The 25,056-nt window shown below is 43.1% G+C and overlaps 1 protein-coding gene across 1 annotated transcript in view; it reads right to left on the bottom strand.

Moving 5' to 3' along the window:
- The window catches only part of RNF125 (ring finger protein 125), a 67,771-nt gene that overhangs the window by 808 nt on the left and 41,907 nt on the right, over nucleotides 1-25,056 (bottom strand). Inside the window, 6 exon segments of the mRNA XM_075062022.1 lie at nucleotides 289-396; nucleotides 3,209-3,299; nucleotides 3,830-3,924; nucleotides 6,172-6,296; nucleotides 6,299-6,324; nucleotides 23,337-23,514. Coding sequence (XP_074918123.1) covers nucleotides 289-396; nucleotides 3,209-3,299; nucleotides 3,830-3,924; nucleotides 6,172-6,296; nucleotides 6,299-6,324; nucleotides 23,337-23,514 — 623 coding nt within the window.

The following is a 25,056-nucleotide window of genomic DNA, read 5'->3' as shown; positions in this document are numbered from 1 at the left end:
TGTTCTTTAATAGCTCCATCCATAGAAGCCAGTGGGGTAAGTAGAGGAACAGAGAGAGGTTAATATTTGCCAAAAGTCACACCATAACTTAGTAGCAGGGGAATAGAATCCATGTCTCCCAACTCTGCCTTGTATCTGTTAGATCTTTGTAACCTCACAACACACCCTAAGCATGACATTCTGGCAATCTTATGCATACTCTCACATGACATATTGATTGTCAGAGGTACGGAGGGAGATATGTAAAGAAGTCAGGATAGTAGCTTATAAAAATGATTATTTACTCACTATGTAGTCTTCGTGGTAGAATGTGTGTCTAAGTTGAAGATGCCTTATAAAATTCCTGCTAAAATAGCTTGGATCTCCACCAGGTATTAAACGACAAATTGGACAGTACTATAAATATTGGAAAATATTGGAAAAACTATAAATATTGAGTTTTCATTACAAAGTCGTTGCAGAAGGAAATATTATCAGTATTAAGGGGAGAGTGAAATATCTGGAACAGTAATAGCTAAATGTCATTCTCTGAGTGACATAAATATATTTACCGCCAGACACAAAACCCCTGCAGTCCAGCAGTAAAATTAGGTAAATCCCAGTTGCGTGTTTTCTGGTCAGTAGATACCCATAGGGATGTCTGTCTGCCCTCATCTCATGCTTTAACTCCTTCCCTGGTACTGGCTAACCCAAGACTGTAAAATGAAATGTTATTTGTTGTGCTCCCAACCTATGTGCCACATGATTTACTCTTCCACTGAATATAATAGGGCTCCCACCTACATATGTGGTGGTTTACTGTGCTACTTAAAACAAAAATGCCTTCATTGTTTTGGAAGGAGATTTTAGTTCCTTCATAATTTTTGGTCCTCTGCAGTATAGCTAACCATTGTAATTGTTGCAACATTTACTTCAAATAATATAAAAATATTAGTACACACTTAAAACAGCATTTGAATAACATGCTTACAGCAAAGTATAAAAGGCTAACTTATTGATTGATACTTTTACAGCTAAATCCTGCTCTGTGCTCTTCTGGTATGAAAGAGGAGGTAGAAACAGCAGACCAGAATCTCTCCATGAACCTCAGCTGAGCACTCTCAGAAACAGACATCTAATGTGCCAACCCACACAATACATCCCTTGGAGGGTGGATGGTCTAGTTATTACTTAGTCCTGCCTTGAGTGTAGGGGACTGGACTAGATGACCTACTGAGGTCCCTTCCAGTCCGACCCTTCTAGCAGTTTTAAGATTAAGGGGACAGGTCAGTCTTCTAGCTGCAACCACTGCCCTATGGAGTGTTCCCCTAACCTGCCCTGGAGAACCCTTTGCTATGTGGCAGGATTCTGGTAGCAAATTATGCAATAAACAGTGTCTATGCTCTTGCTGTACCAGTTACAGTCACATTTATAGATCATGTTGCTATGACATCAGTCTGACAGAGAACTTTCTTGACTCTTTTTTTAGTTCTATAATCTAAACACTATTTAAATTAAACTATAGTTTGTATATTTGTGTGAGGTTTTCAAGGAAGGTGTAGACCATTTTAATGAAATGCTGTGTAATGTATATTATTTACTGGTCTATAAGGCATAAACTTGTTTAATTGCAGAGTGAGACCTTTTAACACAAGAGGGTTAACTAAGTTTTAAGGGCCTTATTCTGCCCCATAACTGCACACAGCTACTGCTTATTCATTTGCTCTAAGTTCTATAAACAAACATATTTATGCTAAAAAATTATAACATTTTTGTTTGGCTATTACCAGGCTGGCTTCTGTATGTGCTGAACAATCAGTGGACTTGAACAAATAAATGCTGAACCTAATTTAAAACCACACAACTAAAATTTGGCAAAATATGGTCTGCTAGGGTAGTAACTCTTAATAGTGAACCCAATCTTTAACTGTAACCTTATTTATTCTTTCCTTAATTTGTACTCTCAGTACTAGACACCAGGGGTGGGCAAATTATGGCCCGGGGGCCAGATCCGGCCCTTTAGATGTTTTAATCTGGCCCTCGAGCTCTCAAAGGGGAACGGGGTCCAGGGCTTGCCCTGCTCCACACACGCCGGGGCTCCACGCAGCTCCCAGAAGCAGAGGCATGTCCCCACTCTGGCTTCTAAGCACAGGGGCAGCCAGAGGGCTCCATATGCTGCCCCTCCCCCAAGCACTGCCCCTGCAGCTCCCATTGGCTGGGAACCATGAGCATTCATGGCCCGCCATACAATTTGCATACCCAGATGTGGCTCTCGGGCCAAAAAGTTTACCCACCCTGACGTACACAGACCTACCAAAATGTTAACATCAATATGATAGTAGTTAAGCAGATTGAGAACTAACCTTCACCATAAGGGAGAAGAGAGTGTTGTTCTTTGTCTTGTTAGTGATGAGGGATGGTTGTGTCATATATCAGTCATTCAATTTGTTAACTTTTTGACTTGGCATCCCTCAGGATCAGGTCTTAAGCAAATTCAACTCCAGTGAAGTCAATGGGAATCGTGCACAGAACTTGTCAAGATCAGGCCTATATAGAGGTCTTGATCCTGTAATGTGATCCCCATAGTCAGACCCTTATGCCTCATGGAGCCCTAGGCTTGGGGCCATTCTTTGTATTTTTGTTTGTACAACTGGAATAATTTGTCCTTGTCCTGTGAATCCTTTGTAGCTCTTATGAATCATTGGAGTAGGTCTCAAATAATGATCCATAGATCGTTTTGTGCTAGGCAAGAGGACTATCAAGACAGACAGAAAATACTGCACAGAAAGTGGAGTCTGTGAGGTTAGGCGCTGATATTGGGTCCATGGAGAGAAATCATGAATATAGAATTTTAAAAGTGGAAGAATTACTGAATCTAGTAAAGATGTTGGTGGCATGGCATTTTGAAAATGCATGCCATTAGTCCAAAGGGCTAACTATAAACTCTCCTTCAGAGCCATCATGACATATTTAGTGTATTTCTAGCGTAGAACTTTTGATACCATTTTCCAGCACCTGTGCTAGCTGGGGTGAAATCATTGGTACAGATTTAGTGCAGGCCACTTATTTTTTTAATTACTGTGTCATCCAAGCCAAGTTTGTAATTAATGCTTTTTTTTTTGCCTGTTGTCATGTCTACTAGTGTCTGCAGCCAAACAAATCAATCAGTTTAATATGTAAGTTCAATAAAATACACATTTGCACATATAACTGACTGCAAGATAGTTACCACTGCTCTCCTTTCTGTTCTATGATAAGTGAGACAATGGTCCATTAGATCATCTTCATGCAACTCACACTGGCAAAATGGACAGGCATATCTGGGAATTACAAGAATGGTTGATTATGAATGACTTTCTTTGTTTATAAAAAAAATGGGTAGATTTTGTTTTCCAAAATAATGAGGATTTTAATTACCGTAAATATTTTAAAATGCTGATTCTTACCTTTATGCGACACGATGGTTGAAGTTTTTCAAAGAAAGAATATGATTTTAAAAAAGACCTTTTTCAAAAATAAAAATGTTAATGAAAAAGCTGTTGACTTGAATTTTTTTATTTTTGCAGGGTCAAGTTTCATATTTGTTTTTTATTTAAAACATTCTCAAAATCATTATTACTGGGTTTCAATATACAAAAAACTGATGACCTTTTTGATAAAAAAGTGACAAATTGTGAAAAAAACTGAAAATGGCTACATGTCAAACCCTGTGAAATGGAAACAACTTCCAAATTTTGACCTTTTTCTTTTTTTAATTGACTAGCTGTACTTCATACTATTTTATCCCAACACCTATACATAGTAAACTCAACAGCATAGTGGTTACATTATGACAATCAAAGGCTTGTACCTTGTTACTGTGTCTCCAAGCTCTTGCAGAGGTCCATATTTTTCTATATATTGCTCATAAGTCCTTAAATGAACTCTCATTTCACTCAGACATACCTAGGCAATGTTAAAAAGCAGCCTGTTATTCTTTAGCCCAACAGACATGTCATACACCCAGTGGTCTTGGTCACTTAGCATAGCTTATTATCTTTGCCATTCTGAGGCCAGGTTTACATTATCTGCACTACAGTAGCATAGCTATGATGCTGTAGCTATCCTGCTATAACCCTGTTGTGTAGATGCAGACTACAGCGATGGGAGGGGTTTTTCCCTTCCCTTGGATTTTTCACCCCACTGAGTACCATAGCTGTATCAACCTATTGTAAACCAAGCCTGAAAACTTAGAGGCCAGTTTGCTTAAGAGCTATTTTCATTAGCGTGGTAGCACTTTAATTAAGGATATACCATATTTTCTTTTATTAGCCCAACTTCTCAGGAGTTACAAGATCTTACTGACTAAGCACATTATTTTAATACATTACCTAACAAAAAACTGCATGTTTTGAGTGTAAAATTAATTAGAACTAGATATCTAGCAGATTGCGGCTTTTGTTCTGGTTTTCAGACTAACACTTTAGATTGTGAAATGAACTGTTGGAGATAGTGGGCCCTACCAACTGAGTCTTACGCAGGTAAAAAGACCTATTTGATCACATTCTGCTCTGTTACGCTGGTGCAAATCTTGACTGACTCCACTAAAATCAATGACACTTTTACTAGACTGAGGGCCAAATCCTAGTCCTGACAAAGTGAGTAGCAAAACTCTCATTGCTTCATTGGGGTTGGTATTTGGGTCTTACACTGGATGTAACTGAGATCTGGCCCATTCACTTTACTTCAGGACTGTGGTACGGTAAATCTTGTGAACTGGGCCCTTTAAGTATTTTCTACAAAGAAAAACAGCAAGAGCCTTGTACTCCTTGACATATCAATGACATTTTCGTTGCCTCTAATATGTCTCAAATCAAAAAAAAATACAAAAATGCACATGTACTAATATTAAGGCACTGCCTTAAACTATCCAGTACCAGTGAAATATAGTTTTCTGAAATACAAAACACAAGGTAAAAATTAAAAGTCACACTATTATCATATAACATTCCTGATATGTTTCTCATGCTGTTTGTAATCTAACTAATCAGCTAACAACAGCCCTTCCTAAATTCATCCCTTCCTTTTGGCATATATGTTCATCTTACAGCTGATACAGAAGAATTTAGGTTTTATTTTGCAGCTTACAAAAGGAAGTAAGACACTGAGAAAGAAGCATGAGGAAGGAGATGCTGTTCTGGCCTGTACTTAAAATCAAAAGAGGGTGGGGTATTCATTATGCAGAATGAAAAGGGGACAAGTAAGCAGTGAAAAGTTGTGAAAAAATGTTTTGGTTTTGTATAAACTTTCAAATTAATGTATATGAGTAAAATACCAATCAACTGTCTTCCTTGTCAAGACCTGCTAATTCACTCTTGCACTGCCCTGCAAAGTTAGAAACGATGGGCCTAATTCTCTACAGTTTTGCAATTTGTTTCGTGATTTACACAGGTGCACAATGGTAGCATTTTACAAGCAAATTTGCACAAGTGTAAATAACACAAACACGTTGCCTAAATTAAGCAAAAAGATGTGTGTCGCCCCTCCCCCAGTTGTTAGCTCAGTTGAGGTAGTTTAACTTGATGGGAAAACACCAGTAACTCTAATGTAGATGCAATTTAGTTTGATTCTAGCAGGTTGTTATGGCATAGGGTCTTGCAGCTGAGCTAACTCAATTTCAAAAAAGCACTTTTCCCCCTAGTCTAAACAAGGCCAGAGTCTAAGGTGGAAGGGACTCAACCCTGGCAAATCTGGACCTGGGATAAGTAGGTCTAATTGGTCTGAGTTTATTTTAGAGTTTGTTTATATGAAGAAATTGACTGGCATCGCTACAGCAAAATATTCTGCTTGCCCTGAGGCCAGGTCTCTGCTAAAAAATTAGGTCTACCTAGCTACATTGTTTAGGGATGTGAAAATCCACACTCCAAAGTGACATAGTTCAAGGGACATGAGCCCCCGGGTTCACAGCACTAGGTCAATGGCAAAATATTTCCATTGACCTAGCTACCGTCTCTTGGGTAGGTGGATTAATGACAGCACTGGGAGAACCCCTCTCATTGCTGCGGTGTATGGCTACTCTGAAGCACCAACTGCAGTGTGCTGCTGTAGCAGTTTAACTGTAGACACAGCCTAGAAAAGAGGCCTTAATCTTATCACTTCTTGTGCACAGAATATCTTTAGAGTTAATTAGTAATGAATGTTAGGCTTGCAAACCTGTGTATCACACTCTGTGCAGTTTTGGTATAGACTTTTCATCTTCTTGGCAATATCAGTAGCTGGAATTCCTTCCGAAGAAAGATAAGCCCGGCAATAAGGACATGTCCATGTATTATTCTTACACTTGTAACAATACAGGAGCGACAGAATCTGCATAAAGAAATTAAAACAAATATAAAACTTTCCATTAAAGTAGTGCAAATAAATCATAATTATGGTAACATTCTAGTTGGGTATGTGTACATATGTCATCACTAATATAATATGGCATGATGATCAGTTTCTGTTGCAGTTCTAGTCAGTTAACAGGTGTATTGTATGCTTGCAGCATCCTACTTATAGCTTTGTTGATAAAGTAATGTACAGGTTATTGGAGATTCTACAATAGGAAAATTTTTATCCATAATGTTCCATTAGTACAGCAACACTGATGTAGTAAAGCAAGGGTGACTCCTGGAGGTGCAGGCAGTAAAAGTGCCACATTTTAGTATGTTGCCCCTGGACCTGATCAGCCAATGTCCCACATATTAATGCTGCCCCTGGCAGGAATAATTTGCCTGGGGGTTGGTAGAATGTCATGGCCCTGGTCTGAATATAAACCCACAGTAACCTTGCTTTTGCAGCATCACTGTGCACTTGTGTGTTCACTAGAAGTATTTGAGGGTTGTGTATTTGGCTTCAAAAAAACAAGCTGTAGGTTTGTTTGGCAGATTTCTCCTGCACTTGATATTGTGAATAGAAGTAAATTATGGCAGAAGCTGTAATGCTTTTGAAGGAATAAGAGTAGGGGAGGTATATTCAGACAGTAGAATCTAGGCTAAAATAAGAATAGTTAAGGGTGCAGGATAACAAGGGGTTAACTTGCCTGCTACCCCTTTTTAACATCTATATAAATTACTTAAAAACTGGACAGGAAGATAGTGCTTAGGTTACTTTATGTATATGAAGTGGCTATAAGGTCACAAATACACAATGAACTATGGAGGCAATTAGATGCTTTTGAATTTCAAATGATAAATCATAGTACATCTAAGAGTATGGTATTCAGTAGAAAGAGAACAAATGCAAGAGGGATATAGGGGTGGACTGGGGTGTGAGGAAGGTTTGAGGGCTCATTTGAATTTTGGGAGGGTGTGCCTATGTAGAACTGATAAATGAAATTGTTTTTAATTGTTCACTTTATTAAAGTAACTTCTGTTCACCATTCACTACACTTGCCTACATTGTAACTTCTGTTCACTGATTGCCATATTGTAATTCAACCCCCATTTGAAAACACTCACTCCACTTTGTAAAAGCTTCCTCCAACCTTCATTTTTGCAAACCCTGCTGTAATCTTATTAGTTAGTTTAGATGTGTGAATGAGGCATGTATGGATGATGGAATTCAACCTCCAGCCCAGCCTGTCCTGATGAGATAAAGTTCAACTACAAGGCTGAAGACCTAGACAACAGCCCTAAACAAAGTAAAAAGCATCCACCCTAAAAAGAAAAGGACAAAAGAACAAGCAAAGGAAGATCAAAAGCCAGGTTCAAGCTGAAAGTCACACCTGCAATTGACGGGTGATCAATCCAAACCAAGCAGTGTGACACAGCAAGACCTATAGACTTTGAATCCAAACTAAAAACCGTGTAAAAAAGAAGGTGAGATGAGAGACTTTGGGTAACATTCTGCTGCAACATGGGAGCCAGCCCACTGCTGATTGATTTAACACAGCAGAATGAGCAACTCCCATGAAACTAACATAGGGAAAAAGCCCTATTAAAGCCTGGACTCTGAAGACTGAGTTACTTGAGTCTATGGTTTCTGCTGCAGCCCCAGGCAGCATCAGGTGCACCTGACCCGGACTCGGCTTCCACTCTTGTGTACAGAGTACCTGGCCCAGTATTCTGTCACAAGCAACTTAGGCTGGTAACTATAATATCTACATACAGAACTTGTATGAATGATTGTGTGCAGTGAATGAAAAATTAAAATAAAAAAAATTCTCCTCTCACCCCTATGGGGTGGTATGTGTCTTCCTCAACTCGGGTCCTCTACCAGAGGCCTGGGAGTTTGAGGGTTCTGCCGCAGTCTATCTTAGCTGTTCCTAGCACTGCACTCTTCTGGACAGAGAGCTCTGATGTTGTTCCCTGGGATCTGTTGGAGCCACTCCACCCAGCTTAGGATCACAGCCCCGAGGGCTCCTACCACACTGGGACCACTTTGGCTTCACTTCCACATCCTCTCTAGTTCCTTTCAGGCCCTGGACTTCTCAGCAGCTCTCATATTCCTTCTTCTCTGATGTTGCTGTCACTTGGCACTGCTATATCTATCACCACCGGCTGTCTTCTGCTCCTGTCTATTACCACGATGTCTGGTTGATTGGCCAGTACTCCTGTCCGTCTGGATCTGGAAGTCCCACAGAATCTTAGCCTGCTACTCCACAACCTCTGCGGATCTTGCCCATCTGGTCTTTGGAGGGTCTAGCCATACGCTGTGCAGATGTTCTATAACAATGGCAGCCACTTGGTTGTGCCGTCAGTGTATGCTGTTCTCGGCTGCCATCTTACATCCTGCCACTATATGTTGGACTGTCATCTGAGGCTCTGCACAGTCTGCCACTTGGGGCTCTCTAGTGTGTGAGACTCTGTTCAATGGATCTGGTGCTCAGTGCTGTTTGTGCTGCTATGATCAGCTGCTAGTGTGTCTTTTGAGTCGCCTTCTCCAGCACTGTGGTTTCCATGCAGCCACCTGCAGCTATCGTGATGTCCACCACTGAAGGGTCTTGTCTTGCATGGCATTCTTCTGCATTAAGGTCTTCTTCTCGTGTCTGCTGCTCATTCGTCAGGATTCTTCAGCAGCTCCATGTTGGGGCATCTTGACTGATGTATCCTTGGATGTTCGGGTTTCATCCAGGATATGTGGCTTGACGCTCACCAAGCCCGCCCGCCTTCTTTCGGGGTATACAGTCCTGGGTGTTTGGACTTGGGGTGGAAACCTCGGTGCATTGTGAGGAGCTTCCGGGTTTTACAATGGCAGCCTCCATTCCTCCTTTGGCCAGCTCACTATACCGGCAGGGTTATTGGATGACACGGCAAGGCGTATCCGTTGGATGGCGTGGATCTTGTTTTTTACATCCCACTGAGCTGCTCTTCAGGACCTGTCTATCCTTTTGGTGATACTTGGAGTGTTCTGTCTTCCTTGCTTCTCATCGTGGTTTTCATGTGAATGCGGGATCAAGGATACTTGTAGCTGGTCTGTATGTTGCTAATGTGGCCCGCTGGTAGTTCCCCATCAGTCTTGACTACTTCTCTCTTCACTACCATCCGCCACTTCTCCAGTCGAATGACATCCCGATATCCCTTACTGTAGAGGTCGGTGGATAGCGGAGTCGATGTTCGTTCATTAGCGTTAGCATAATCAGCTTGATGTCATCCATGTGAGAGAGTTGGCTGATGGTAGTTCACTGCTGAACCTGTACGTGATCATCTTGTGATTTCTGGCTGAGGGGTTAAAGCCTATCCAGAATCAGCAGCGGGATCAGGTGCAATCAGCTTGGTAATGCGCATTGATTACTTATTTTATGATTATAATATGAGGGACTGTGGATGGACAAAAGACCTCCATCCCACTTATGAGAAACAGCTAGTACCAACGCTTCAACATAGTAAAAGAGGACTGCTCTCACAGCTTGAGATAGACCAACTCCACATTACATCCAGACTCAAGAAGATTTGGAAGAACATGGATGTGGCCCACACCTGAGCTGAAACTTACTGTCACCCCCCATTGCAGAGCACAGCAGCTGATATGAGGCATAAGATCATGGAAAAACTAGCTCCAGTCCATCCTCGAGACCGATTAACCAAGGCTCAATGGAGAAGTACCAATCAGATAGTAGTTAGAGATGCCAATAGAGCCCTCATCACAATCCCTACTACCACATAATCAAACCAATGAACTGGTATACTCTACAGCCCTGTAATCCTGGAGATGCTTGCTACATGATCAAGAAGAACAACACTATGTACCCACCTGGAAAATGAGGTTGGAGATAAGATCAAGGCGACGGAGAGAAAGTTAGTCAGTCTGTGGATACTAAGAAGGGTGTAGAGATTAAGAATAGACTTGGCTACTGAAAAATACAAGGGCCGGACTCCATCTGAAAGCCCTGAGAGACTGCTAACAAGGTCAAGACGCACTGGCATCAGGCTAAGAGATACACTAGAGAAGGCAGAGCAAAAAGTAAATGCCCTGTTCTCCAGAAGGAACCACCAAGGTGTACTACTCCACCTGCAGTGCAACAACAATACACAGCAAACGCAGCGCAGACACTGAACAGTACTGGAAGAACATATGGGAGAAAGAGAAGACTCATAACACCAGTGCAAAGTGGCTGCAGGACCTGAGAACAGAGCAAGGCAATCTCCGGAACAGAAACCAGTCACCATCACAGTGAAGACATCCAGCGCGGTCAAGAACATGAAGAGCTGGACAGCACACTGGACCGGACATATCCACACCTACTGGCTAAGAAATAAAAGCAGTGCATGAACGCCTAGCAGCACAGATGAACCAGCTGCTAGCAGCAGGCTCCCCCAACTGGCTAACACAAGGAAGGACAGTGCTGATCATGAAGACCCTGCAAGGGACAGACGGCCAACTACGCCAAACCTGCCTCCCCAAACCTGGAAAGTCTTATCAGGCATCATAGCTGCCAAGCTACAGGACCACATGGGCCAGTACATGAGCACAGCTCAGAAGGGCATTGGGAAACACACAGAGGCTCAACACCAGTTGCTCATAGATAGAGCAGTCGCCCAAGACTCAAGGTCTAGCGACCAATCTGAGCACAGCCTGGATTGACTATAGAAAGCCTATGACTCAATGCCGCACACGTGGATCTGTGAATGTCTGGCACTATACAAGTCAACAGACACTAAGGACCTTCCTCAAGAACAATGGACTATGGAAGACAACACTAGAAGTCAACTCAAGGCAACTTCACAAGTGGCATCAGTGCGGCAATATACCAAGGTGATGCACTGTCCGCGGCTGTTCTGCATAGGCTTAAACCCCTGCAGATACCACAAGGAGCCAAACAACATTGTTTGCTGTTATCTTTTATTTTATTATGGTATTTACAATAAATGTGACAAATGTCTTGTCCCCTTTAATAAGATCCTGCTAGTTTTTATTGGTATAACACCTAAGTCCACCTAGACAAGACGTCCACCTCCTCAACTGAGTGTGGGGCCAAAGAGCCCAGAAAACAAGATTCCATGGGACAACAAATGATAAAACACAAATAGGAGTGAGGGTCAAAAGTTCAAAACAAGGGTACCAGATGGGGACAACAAGCAGAGGACCCTAGACAGCATAAAAGAGTCATGGATGCTTCCTAGAGACACTCTGCCGAGAGCAGTGAAATGACAAGGGAATGGAAGTAGGCCCTACAGTTGCAAAGAACCTCTCGGTTGAATGTCCTCCTCCTTGACTGAAGTATGGCCATCATGGTCAGTGCTAGAAGGAGGTTGACTAGGAAGTTACAGATAGGGAGTGCATAGCAGAATAGATGTCGAATAAAGTGCAAACAGAAACTCAGCAGGAGGTTCTGGCAGAGCCTAAAGAGGGGCTACAATCTCATATATTGAAGGTGAACATGCACAGGTCTCAGGAGCATTAGTTGCCACTATCCCTGGCGGACCTAGGGGGAGTAAAGGTTGGCTCACTGGGGTTCCTCATCTTTGTAAGGTGACAGAACACATATCGCTGTAGAACATAAGGCTATGGATATGCCCTGTTTGGAGCAGGAGTGTGTAGTTATGATCTCTGGCTAGTGTTTTGCAGACAGAGCAGCTGGATATGGTCCAGCCTGCCTGGCTGGTGCACTGTAGGTAGTGGGAGGGATCTGAGGGCATAGCCCTTAAATTTCAGCCCAGGAATAGGAGCTGGTGGGGGAATACCCTCTTTCGGGACCTGTTCAAGAGAGAAAAAATGGATTCACAACATATCAGGCACTTCAGTTATATCATGATTGTGTTTATCCCAAGATTAAACTGGAGCCTACAAATTGGGAAAGTTGGAAAGAAAGTGGTGTAAGGAGCTGGAAGAATTATCTAGTCAGACACCAGTCCTATTGGAAATGTGATAGAATTGGCTTTGGAGATGTTTTTTAAGGCAGAATATTAATATAAATTGGTATAGAGGTGTGGTGTTGTGGCGTGTCAAAGGGGTAGGTGTGTTAATCTGTATTCACAAAAACAACGAAGAGTCTGGTGGCACCTTAAAGACTAAGGGATTTATTTGGGCATAAGCTTTCGTGGGTAAAAAAACCCACGTCTTCAGATGCATGGAGTGAAAATTACAGATACAAGCATAAATATACCAGCACATGCAGAGAAGGGAGTTAGTTGCCTTACCTTACATCCTTAGAGGTTTTTAAGGTCCGTCTTGACAAAGCCCTGGCTGGGATGATTTAGTTGGTGTTGGTCCTGCTTTGAGCAGGGTTTGGACTAGATGACCTCCTGAGGTCTCTTCCAACCCTAATATTCTATGATTAGAAGTGGAGAACCAGTGTTGACAAGGCCAATTCAGTCAGGGTGGATGTGGTTCACTCCCAATAACTGATGAGGAGGTGTCAATACCAAAAGAGGGAAAATTGCTTTTGTAGTGAGCCAGCCATTTCCAGTCCCTATTCAAGCCCAAATTAATGATGTTAAGTTTGCAAATTAATTGTAGCTCTGCAGTTTCTCTTTGAAGTCTGTTTTTGAAGGGTTTTTTTTGTTGAAGGATGGCTGCTTTTAAATCTTTTATTGAATGTATGAGAGATTGAAGTGTCCTCCTGGCTTTTGTATGTTACCATTCCTGATGTCTGATTTGTGTCCATTTATTCTTTTACGTAGAGACTGTCCGGTTTGGCCAATGCACATGGCAGTGGGGCACTGCTGACACATGATGACATATATCATATTAGTAGATGTGCAGGTGAATGAGCCCCTGATGGTGTGGCTGATGTGGTTGGGTCCTCTGATAGTGTCGCTAGAGTCAATATGGGGACAGATTAGGCAATGGGGTTTGTTAGAGGTATTGGTTCTGGGTTGGTGTTTCTGTGGTGTGGTGTGTAGTTACTGGTGAGTATTTGCTTCAGGTTGGGGGGCTATCTGTCAGCGAGGACTGGCCTGCCTCCCAAGGTCTGAGAGAGTAAGGGATCGTTTTCCAGGATAGGTTGTAGATTGCTGATGATGTGCTGGAGAGGTTTTAGCTGGGCGTTGTATGTGATGGACAGTGGTGTTCTGTTATTTTCCTTGTTGGACCTGTCCTGTAGTAGGTGACTTCTGGGTACCCATCTCGCTCTGTCAATCTGTTCCCTCACTTCCCCAGGTGGGTATTGTAGTTTTAAGAATGATTGATAAAGATCTTGTAGGTGTTTGTCTCTGTCTAAGGGATTGGAGCAAATGCAGTTGTATCTTAGGGCTTGGCTGTAGACAATGGATTGTGTGATGTGTCCTGGATGGAATCTGGAGACACGTAACTAAGTATAGCGGTCAGTAGGTTTCCAGTATAGGGTGGTATTTATGTGACTATCACTTATTTGCACTGTAGTGTCCATGAAATGGATCTCCTGTGTGGACTGATCCAGGCTGAGGATGATGGTGGGGTGGAAATTGTTGAAATCCAGGTGGCATTCTTCAAAGGCCTCCTTCCCATGGGTCCATATGATGAAGATGTCATCAATCTAGTGCAAGTAGAGGAGGGGCACAAGGGGACGAGAGCTGAGGAAGTGTTGTTCTAAGTCAGCCATAAAAATGTTGGCATACTGTGGAGCCATGAGGGTACCCATAGCAGTGCCAATGACTTGAAGATATAAGTTGTCTCCAAATCTGAAATGGTTGTGGGTGAGGGCAAAGTCACAAAGCTCAGGCACCAGGTGTGCCGGGGCCTCATCAGGGATACTGTTCCTGACAGCTTGTAGTCCATCCTTGTGCAGAATATTGGTAAAGAACTTCTACATCCATGGTGGCCAGGACGGTATTTTCAGGAAGATCACCAATGCATTGTAGTTTCCTCAGGAAGTCTGTGATATCTCAAAGATAGCTGAGAGTGCTGATAGTCTGAGGAGAGAATCCAAATAGCCAGATAATCCTGCTGTAAGAGTGACAATGCCTGAGCTGATGGGGCATTCAGGATTTCCAGGTTTATGAAGATATGTTCCTGTGCTAGAGCATGGAGTTTCTTGAGCAGATGGTGCAGTTTCTTTTGGTACTCCTTGGAGGTAAGTGATATGTAGAACGTGGTGTTGGAGAGTTGCCTGGCAGCCTCCTCTTCATAATCTGACGTGTTCATGATGACCACAGTACCTCCTTTTTCAGGTCCTTTGATTATAATGTCAGAGTTGTTTCTGGGGTTGTGGATGATGTTGCGGTCTGTACAGCTGAGGTTATCGGGCAAGTGATGCTGTTTGTTCACAATTTCAGCCTGTGAATGTATGTGGAATTTTGACCACTCACCCCCTGCCGTGCCGGCTCTACCATTTTTGCCAAGCAAAAAAAAAAAAAAAAAAAAAGCCACTCGGGAACTAACACATTTTCTTGCTGTTACTAATCTCTCTAATTTTTAGATGTATCATTTCAGGATCTTTTTCGGAAATGTTTTTTCCTGCCCTGGACCCTCCCTCTGTCTGAGAAGGCATACACAAACAGAGCACAAACATATGCCCTTCCCCCCCCATTTTAAAGTATCTTCTTTCCCCATTGAGCCTTCTGGTCTGGTGCCAGCTCGGTTAATTGAACTGATTGACCCCTTTCAGGTAAGTGATTCTATACCTCTGGCCAAGAGGGATTTTATATTACTGAATACATGAAGGTTGTTACCCTTCCCTTTATGACAGCTGTATTGCGGAATTACGAAATAAAAGTGTTAAGCAGAGCTTCTTAAAAAAAATTGTGGGGGGATAGGGCCTGCCACCCTAGTTATGTTAAATAAGGATTGAAAAGAGCAGGCAGTCTGGACTAAGTCGTCGTCTCATTAAAGTCAGTAGAGACTTACTACTAACATGAGAGACATCAGGATCTGGTTTGTTAAGATTAGTGAAGTTATCAAGAATGTGATGGGATGAAATTGGGACTCTGGAAATTACACTGTGAAGCTTTCAACAGCAGGCGTGCAAAAACTGTTATCAGATTTCTCTGTGGACATGCTTGACAAATGGCAGACTGCCAGAGAGAGTGTCCATGATTCTCTGAGATCATGCTGTGAGCATGCTGAATGCTTTTATGATGTTTTGTCTAGGCTTGTTGTAATGAGAGCTGAAGCAATAAGCCTTGATATTTTCACTTCATTTTTACCTTAATTTTTCCATTTTCTCCTCCTTCAGTGTGTCCAACAAGCCAAAAATACAGTGAGGAAATAGCCTGCATATTGCACAAAATGGGCAACGAATATAGCTTCCTCAGATATACCTTTTTGATCCAGAATGTGCTAAACCATCACTCGCAGGTCCAGATGCTTCATTTCAGCCAATACTTAGTTCAGATAAATATATATTTTTTAAACTAGTGACCTAAGTGTGCCTCTGTTAGGAAACAGATTTATCTAGGGAGTCAATGAACCTGTAGTCAATAATCCAAAGCAGTATGGTTATTTTCAGAGTAAATATCCCATTACAAGCCGGAAAAAAAATTGTCTCATGTTATCTGAAGTTTATATTTCCCTAGTAAAAAGATTATCATCATAGCAATCTAATCAATGGGTCTGCAGTATATAAATTAACCATGTGAAAACTGGCTGAGAATAATGAGTTTTTCATAATTGTCCTTTACTCAAACTATACATTTAACAAGGTCTCAGGACTCAGCTGCACTAAAAAACCCTACCACATTTGACTATGAATGCAGGAAAATTGTATGATATTTTTTTCTTTCTTGCCAGGTGCAGTAGCACTGGTCCTGAGGATTTGGACCTAGAGCTCCAAATGTTGCTAACAGTGCTGGAGCTCAGCCGGTGTTAGCAATACTGGGAAATCTTTTGAAAGTGTCCAAAATGTAGACACACCCACCTAGGCTAAAACAATTCTGTTACACGGTTGTAGTGGTTCTGAATCTTCACTGCCTTGCCCCTTGTATAGTAATTTACACCTGTGCAAAGTAGGTGCCAAATCAGACTTCTCAGACTGATGGTGGCATTTTGCACCTACTTTGCCAAGTGCAAACAACTACACAAAGCACAAGGGAGTGGTACGTCAAGCCTAACAAGTTTTCCATCCAAAAATAAACCATGTTCTAACATGATTTGATCTCAGCCATGTTTCACAGCCAGGTTTTAATCTGGATTATTTTTGTATTTTAGACAGGGTTTAAAAGGTGTTTCTGTTTCTCTAATAAACGGAATGGTCTTCTATAAACATCCATGATCATGGTTCAGGTGAGTTGTCGGGGGACTTCCCTTATTAATGTCACATGGCATAAAACTGGATTGCTCTTTGTCCACCCTATCAAATCGCCATTGGGGAAGGATGATATAACATATCAGGACCGATGGAAACACAAGAATTTATTGTATACAGATAATATTCTGTTACTGGGCAGACTTCTTCCCTCTACTGACTAATCAGGAAACAATTTGGATACATTTCAGGCTATAACATAAACTACTTTACAGCTGAAATCCCCTACCATTAAAACAGTTTGTTATTCAGTTTTATTTGCTCTCTACAAATGTAAATACATAAATACCACAAAACAGCCAGGATAGGGGTAGAAGAAATAAGCCATGAGCTTCTCAGGATGTTGTCCTTGAATCTTGTTGAGGGCCCTATTCCTCTGCTCTCCAAATACAGCTTCTGGATGATTGATTGAAATCTTGTGCAAGAACTTGTCTCTCAGGGGCACATGGGGAGGAATTGTAGGAAGATTATTGGGAGGACAGTGGCATAAAATGAGTAGACTTAGCCTGCGTAGTGTGATGAGTTGTGCTAACTTGAGCTTTAGCCTGTACCCGCTACTAGGCCAGCTAACTTGAGTTAAAAGCAGCACCAGCTTGAAATTAAGGGGTTTTCTTTTTGGTCAGGACTTGATTTAGGGGCAGGACTTGAGTTCTAACTTGAGTTAACTTTGCAGTGAAGACAAGACCTAAGAATACTCATCTGAAGTCTAAAGACATTGGGCCAAACAGATCTGTGATATAACTCTACTGAAGTTAATAGTTACCATGGTCACTTACGCTCTCTCTCCACCTTTCCCCCCCAAGGATTGATGAGGTTTGGAGTTTTTTAGGGTTGTCCATTAATCGCAGTTAACTCGCGATTAACTCAAAAAAATTAATTACAATTAAAAAAATTAATTGTGATTAATTGCACCATTAAACAATAAAATTATTAAATATTTTTGGATGTTTTTCTACATTTTCAAATACATTGATTTCTGTTACAACGCAGAACACAAAGTGTACAGTGCTCACTTTATATTATTTTTATTACAAATATTTGCACTGTAAAAAAGAAACAAAAGAAATAGTATTTTTCAATTCACCTCATACAAGTACTGTAGTACAATCTTTTTATCCTGAAAGTGTAACTTACACATGTTGATTTTTTTTGTTTGTTACATAACTGCACTCAAAAACAAAACAATGTAAAACTTGAGACTCTAAGTCCACAGTGCTACTGCTGCCTTCTTATTTATAATGTCACCAGAAAGTGAGAACAGGTGTTTGCATCACACTTTTATAGCTGGCTTTGCAAGATATTTACGTGCCAGATATGCTAAACAGTAGGATGCCCCTTCATGGTTCGGCCACCATTCCAGAGGACATGCTTCCATGCAGATGATGCTCATTTAAAAAAAAATGAATTAATTAAATTTGGGACTGAGCTCCTTGGGGGAGAATTGTATGTCCCCTGCTCTGTTTTACGTGCATTCTGCCATATATTTCATGCTATTACAGACTTGGATGATGAACCAGCAGATGTTCGTTTTAAGAACATTTTCACAGCAGATTTGACAAAACGCAAAGAAAATACCAATGTGAGATTTCTAAAAACTGCTACAGCACTTGACCCAAGGTTTAAGAATCTGAAGTGCTGTCCAAAATCTGAGACGGACGAGGTGTGGAGAATGCTTTCAGAAGTCTTAAAAGAGCAGCATTCCATTGTGGAAACTACAGGACCTGAATCATCAAAAAAAAACCAAAAACAAAAACCAAAAAAACCCACAACCTTCTGCTGGTGGCATCTGACTCGGATGATGAAAATGAACATACATCAGTCCACTCTGCTTTAGATAATTATCAAGCAGAACCCATCATCAGCATGGACGCATGTCCTCTGGAATGGTGATTGAAGCGTAAAGGGACACATGAATCTTTAGCACATCTGGCACATAAATATCTTGCGACACTGGCTACAACATTGCCATGCAAATGCCTATTCTTACTTTCAGGTGATATTGTACACAAGTGGGCAGCATTATCTGCTGCAAATTGTAACCAAACTTGTTTTGTCTGAGCTATTGGCTGAAGTAGGACTGAGTGGACTTGTAGGCTCTAAAGTTTTACATTGTTTTATTTTTGAATGCACTTATTTTTTGTACATAATTCTACATTTGTAAGTTCAAGTTTAATTATAGAGATTGCACTACAGTACTTGTATTAGGTGAATTGAAAAATAATATTTTTCTTTTTTACAGTGCAAATATTTAATAAAAATAATATAAAGTGAGCACTGTACACTTCGTATTTTGTTGTAACTGAAATCAGTATTTGAACATGTAGAAAACATCCAAAAATATTTAAATAAATGATATGCAATTGTTTAACAGCACGATTTTTAATCGCTTGACAGTCCTCGTTTTTTTGTTTGTTTTGATAGTGGTTCTGTTTAGATTAGGGTTTTTTTTGAAGGGGAGAAAGTTGGGGGATAAATGGAATGAAGTGTTATTTTTTTTTTAAACTACTTCACCCAGTTCTATTTTTATTTAGCAGGCTGGCAGCTAAGAAAGTTGCCAACTTTCTAATTGCACAAAACCGAACACCCTTACCATGCCCCTTCTCTGAGCACTACTCCCGCTCACCCTCACTCACTTTCATAGGGCTGCAGCAGGGGGCTGGGAGGGCGTGATGGCTTCAGTTAGGGGGTGCAGGTTCTGGGGTAAGGCCAGAAATGAGGGAGGTAAGAGCTCTGGAAGGGGGTGAGGGCTCTGGGGTGAGGCTGAGGATGAAGGGTTTGGGGGGCAGGAGGGGGCTCAGGGCTGGGGAGTGGGCTGGGGTGTGGGCTCCAACTGGGGGGTACAGGCTCTGGGATGGGGCCAGGGACGAGAGGTTTAGGGTGCAGGAGAGGGCTCAGCACTGGGGTAGGGAGTTGGGGTGCACGGTGCAGGCTCCAGGAGGGAGTTTGGGTGCAGGAGAGGTCTCGAGGTGGGCAGGGGGTTGGGGTGTGGGAGGCGGTGCAGGCTCCGGCCAGGTGGCACTTACCTTAGGAAGGCTCCCTGCCTGCCCTGGCTCTGTGTGGCTCCCTGAAGCAGCAGCATGTCCCAGCAGCTCCTAGGTGGGGGACCCACAGGCACAGCCCCCACAGCTCCCATTGGCTGTGGTTCCCAGCCTAGAGGCTGCAGGGACATGCCACCGCTTCCGGGAGCCACATGGAGCCAGGGCAGGCAGGAAGCCTGCCTTAGCCCTGCTGTGCTGCCAACTGGACTTTTAATGGCCCAGTCAGCAGTGCTGACTGGAGTCTCCAGGGTCCCTTTTCGACTTGGCGTTCCGGTCCAAAACTGGACACCTGGCACCACCACCCTATGCGTTACTATAAAAAACTTGATTAATAATAATGAATAACTGCAAATGTAATTTAAAAGTGACAATTACAAATATTATAGCAAACATATAGTAAGTAGTTATTTATATGTACACAAACAAAGCACCCAACATAAAAAAATGAGGAGCAGTTACACAAAACCAAATTAAATGTTACAAGTGGCCAATCACTAGGGCCATAAAAATCAGACCAATCCTCAGCTTCTTCCAATTAGCTCCTGACCTATCTAAAAGAAGTATGCTTTCTTGAGCAGTCCATTTACTTCAAAAGGACTACTCCACTGCATAAGCATTTACAGGATCAGGCAGCCCCTGACATCTTACTTTGAATTATACAGAGAATGGAGTCTTCTAAATGCCATATATGTCTTATCTGTAATTTTTACTAGTGTTTTCCTTTAGAGAGGAACTGTTTGGCCATAGGTTATGTTAGATTTTTATTACTTCATTCATATTGTTTGTTTCTGAGCTATTTCATAGAGCTTTTTCTGGGTTTGTATTTCTTGCTCTGCTTTAAAAACTCATCCGTGGCCAGGGCCGGTGCAACTATTTAGGCAAACTAGGTGGCCGCCTAGCGGTTGGGGGCACCTAAAAGTCCCCTCAGGCAAGGAGGTGAGCTGGGTAGGGGGGTGCACGGGGAGGGCTGCCTGCAGTAATGGGGGGGGCACACAGGGGAACAGCTCCCTGCCCCAGCTCACCTCCACTCTGCCTCCTCCGCTGAGCACAGAGCCCAGCTCTAAGTCTCCTTCAATCAGCGCTGGAAGCCTGGGCGGGGAGAATTAGAGCAGCGCCAGTGTGCTCAGTGGAGGAGGCGGAGCAGAGGTGAGCTGGGATGGGCTACCCAGGCAGGGTTAGCTGCCGTGGCGGGAGTCTCCCCAGGCAGGGTTAGCTGCTGTGGAGGGATGGGGGGGAGAGGGGTTAGCTGTCGTGGGGGGGCTCCCCGGGTCAGATGCTGAATTAGCTGCCGTGGGGGGGGGTAGCTGGGTGGGGTCTTTAGTCAAAAATTTGAGTCTTATCCTTCAGTCCTTTCTCTCTAGTGTAGTGGAAATTCACCTGAGCAAAGACTCTTGCATTAGACCCCAAATCTTTTTTTTTTCTTCTGTGCTTCCCATTTAAATTATTGAATCAAAAGGAAACTTCCCCTGGGGTTCCAAACAAAAGCACGGTTTAAACAAATGTTTTCATTACCAACTTTGGCAGAATAAATAAGTGTTTGTGCAGACTGGCATGATTTCCTAGTTTCAAGATCAGCTCTTTCCTGGCTGCCTCAAGTGTAAAAATCCTACTAATGGCATTTGTGTGCTTGGCACAGCCAGGAGACGCAAATATATGCAGCAACTTTTTGTCTGTGTCTACAGCAGGAATCTTCTGGGCCCAAAATTTCCAACAGTAGCATTAACAGAGGCTGTAAAACAGACATGGTTCAGGCATTTTTACCACTATACTATCTGACACTAATGTGACATGCTGTTAAAAATGCCTCAGCTTATTTGAACCTGGTTTACACTACCCACATTCTCCCCCAATACCAAGTCTAGTGGAGCTGCACACTCTGAAAATTACAGGTCAGAAAAATGCTAGTATAAAAAGGCCCAAAACAAGCTAACACATCAGGTTGCTGATCATACAACTGCTAGACATTGAAACTGAACAGAAACCATAGCATGTGCCTGGGTTACTGATTGATGACAAATTCCCTGGAGATTTTTTTCTACCAAAAATATCAATAGGCTGTAGAATAACAATGTGACGTTATTGATATAAACTGGGACCATATAGAACATGGGTTGCAACCAAGGTTCTGTAGTGGCACCAAATCCTATGTAAAGGAGGTCATCTAAGGTGTCTAAGACCAGGTTACGGGTTACTGGTTATGATTATGCTGTCTGTATGTCTGTATCATTTTCATAGTTGAAGTTATGAATATTGGCTGTGTACTGTCTGTATGTTAAATTGGTGCTGCAGTTCTGGGTGACACCCCAGACAAGTTGGTGTCAGCTCTGCTTAGCCTGCTTGATGGCCCATTAAGGACCATCAACTACACAATTGACCCATCGAGAGAAGGCGGATACGCCCTGTGACTCACTGGAGTGAGCAGAAACTGGCTCATGTGACTGCAAACTCCATTTTGCTGTAACTTTCCACATAAAGGACAAAGAAGTTCTTACACCTGAAAGCTATATAAGCGGAGGCCTGTATCTCCATTTTGTCTTCATCCTGCTTCTTCCTCTGGAGGGACTTTGCGCAAGCTGAAGCTCTACACAAGGGACGAGACCCATCCCAGCGGGGATGTACCCAGAGGACTCAATTTGAACCAGCAGTTTACTTCATCTCTGCTACAGCCGAATTAAGGACTTTGCCATTACTGTATGTAATTGATTCAGTTAAACCAATTTCTAGCTCTCACCTCTATCTTTTCCTTTTATGATAAACCTTTGGACTTTAGATTCTAAAGGATTGCAACAGCGTGATTTGTGGGTAAGATCTGAGGGGTATATTGACCTGGGTCTAGAGCTTGTCTTTGGATCGAGAGAACCTTTTCCTTTTACTGGGTGTTGGTTCATAACCATTCATCCCCAGACGTGTGGGACTGGTGGTGATACTGGAAGACGGAGTGCTAAGGAGATGCTTGTGTGACTTGCAGTAGACAGTGGTGAGAAGAGAGAGGGAGTCTTTGTCTGGCTGGTTTGGTTTGCCTTAGAGGTGGAAAAACCCCAGCCTTGGGCTGTGACTGCCCTGTTTGAGCAATTGGTCCTGATTTGGCACTCTCAGCTGGGTCCCGCCAAAACCACATCGTCACAAACAATGATAAAAAAAAACCAATAATCCTTCCCACTTTTAAAACCCCTTTCCACCCAAAGATCTCAAACCCCTTTGGACATAGTAAGTTGCTAGTGTAGCCTGGGTACAGAAAACTGGTTTTCCAACCCCAGCCTCACTTGTTAACCTGATCTCCAGCTTACTTGCCTTAAAGTCCCAGGTTAACCAGCTCTTGTGGGGGGGAGGGTGTTAAATCGTGTTAGAGACACTTTGTTTTAATCTTTGGCGCTGCTGAAAAACAGAATATTGGTTCTGATCCTAAACTGGCCCAATTCTCCTTCCTCACCGCCCCCCCCCCCGTGCCCAGTTTGTTTACACTCTTTGGGGACAAGTTTGTCCCTGGTGTAACACCATTAGATTCAACTGAGTTATGCCAAGACCAGCTCCTTTCTTTGCAATCTTTCAAACAGAAGAAGCCGGGCTTCAGCGAAAAACCAACAAGGGGTGTGGTGGTGGTTCAGTGGGAGGAAGTCTCTAGTCCTCCAGCCCTTTCCCCTGGCTGGGAGGAAACCACTCTTCCCGGCTGGAGCCAGACACAAAATGGCTGCGCTTACACGTGGCCACACTGGGTCCTCACAGGCTGGTGCAGCACCTCCAGGCAAATGGAGCAGTCAAAGGACGGAAGCCGCTGCTGCTCAGCAGCTCCCCCAGATCCAGCGCGCACCAAGAGATGGCCGCGCCGGTGCCGGGACTCTCGCAGCTGAGCCAGGAGCCCATAGTGCGAGGGGGTCGCTGGCGGCAAGGCCGGCGAGCTGGTTGTTTCGCTGTGTAGCTCGCAGCAATTGGGCGGGGCTGGGAGGGGGCAGACCCAGGCCCTTCCCCTTCAGCCTCCGCCGCTCAGAGTCAGACGAGGGCATCTGGGGGCTGGTGTGGCGCTGGAGGTGGGACGGGGCGGTGCAAGCCCTGCGAGTGCCAGTAGCAGAGACAAGCGTCCCCGAGCCACCCTCCTCACACTGAAGTTTAGCTGCACACAAGAGACTCTGGCTGCTTAAATCTGTCCCTCCTCCTCCCTGCCCCCCACGCCAAAGAAAATTGGGATTCTTTTCACTGGCAAGTGTTCACACGGGGACATTATTGTACATGGCAACTGGACCAGGGGCACTAACTCAATGAGCGTTCAACTTCCTTCAGCCTCTGCCTTTATATTTTACCTGCCTCCCTTTCCCCCTGCCTCCCTCTGTATTGTGACTAGATAGGGTTGCCAACTTTGTAATATTTAAAAACTCTAGCAGGAGTGCCCAAACCTCCCTTTGCCCACCAGGCTTCACCCTGCTCCTGCCCTGCCCCTTCTCCCTGCCCCGCCCCCCACCCATTTGCTCCTCTTTTCACCTTCCGCCCTGGCTCTCATTGCTTTTCCTCTCCCCACCCTGGTGGGTCTGAAGAGACTCACCTGCAGAGCCAGGGCTGGGAGTTGCAGCCACCCGATACAGGTAGGAGGTGGCCCTAGCTGAGTAGGGGCTGGTGCGGATGATGACTTGGTGCCTCCCCTCCCTGTCCACAGTAACCGGATTTTGGGTGTCTGGTCAGTAGATCTGACTGGACACCATCAGGTCCCCTTTTTGACCCGACTTTCTGGTCAAAAACCAGACACCTGGCCACCCTATGACTAGATTGTAAATGTTTGATTACTGGGTCTCTTGTCTTCAAATGTGTCTGTAAAGTACCACAGTGTTGGCACTATGAGCAGTGGCTCTCAACCTTTTCAGACTAGTGTACCTCTTCCAGGAGTCTGATTTGTCTTGTGTACCCCCAAGTGTCACCTGACTTAAAAACTACAGTACTTGCTTAGAAAATCAAACATAAAAATGCAAAAGTGTCACAACACACTATTACTGCAAAATTGCTTATGTTCTCATTTTTAGCATATAATAGTGAAATAAATCAATTGGAGTATAAATATTGTACTTACATTTCAGTGTATAGTGTGTAGAACAGTATAAACAACTCATTGTCTGTATGAAATTTTAGTTTGTCCTGACTTTGCTAATGCTTTTTACATAGCCTGTTGTAAAATAAGTCATATGTGGATAAGTTGATGTACCCCCTGGAAGATCTCTGCATATCACCAGAGGTACATGTACACGGTTGAGAACCACTGCTATAGCTTCATAATATGTGGATCTTAAAATGAAGCGAATTGTGTTTGTAAAGGTGTGTTCCTCCTCTTACATTCTGCTTCCATGACTCTGGTTCTTAGGCCAGGTCTACACTGCGACTTTAAATCGGTTTAATGGCCGATATACCGATTTAACGCTGTATCCGTTCACATGACGT

Source organism: Chelonoidis abingdonii, chromosome 2 (assembly GCF_003597395.2).
Source record: "Chelonoidis abingdonii isolate Lonesome George chromosome 2, CheloAbing_2.0, whole genome shotgun sequence".
NCBI lineage: Eukaryota > Metazoa > Chordata > Testudines > Testudinidae > Chelonoidis > Chelonoidis abingdonii.
The sequence above is the reverse complement of the archived record's forward strand: the minus strand, read 5'-3'. Positions and strand labels throughout refer to the sequence as shown.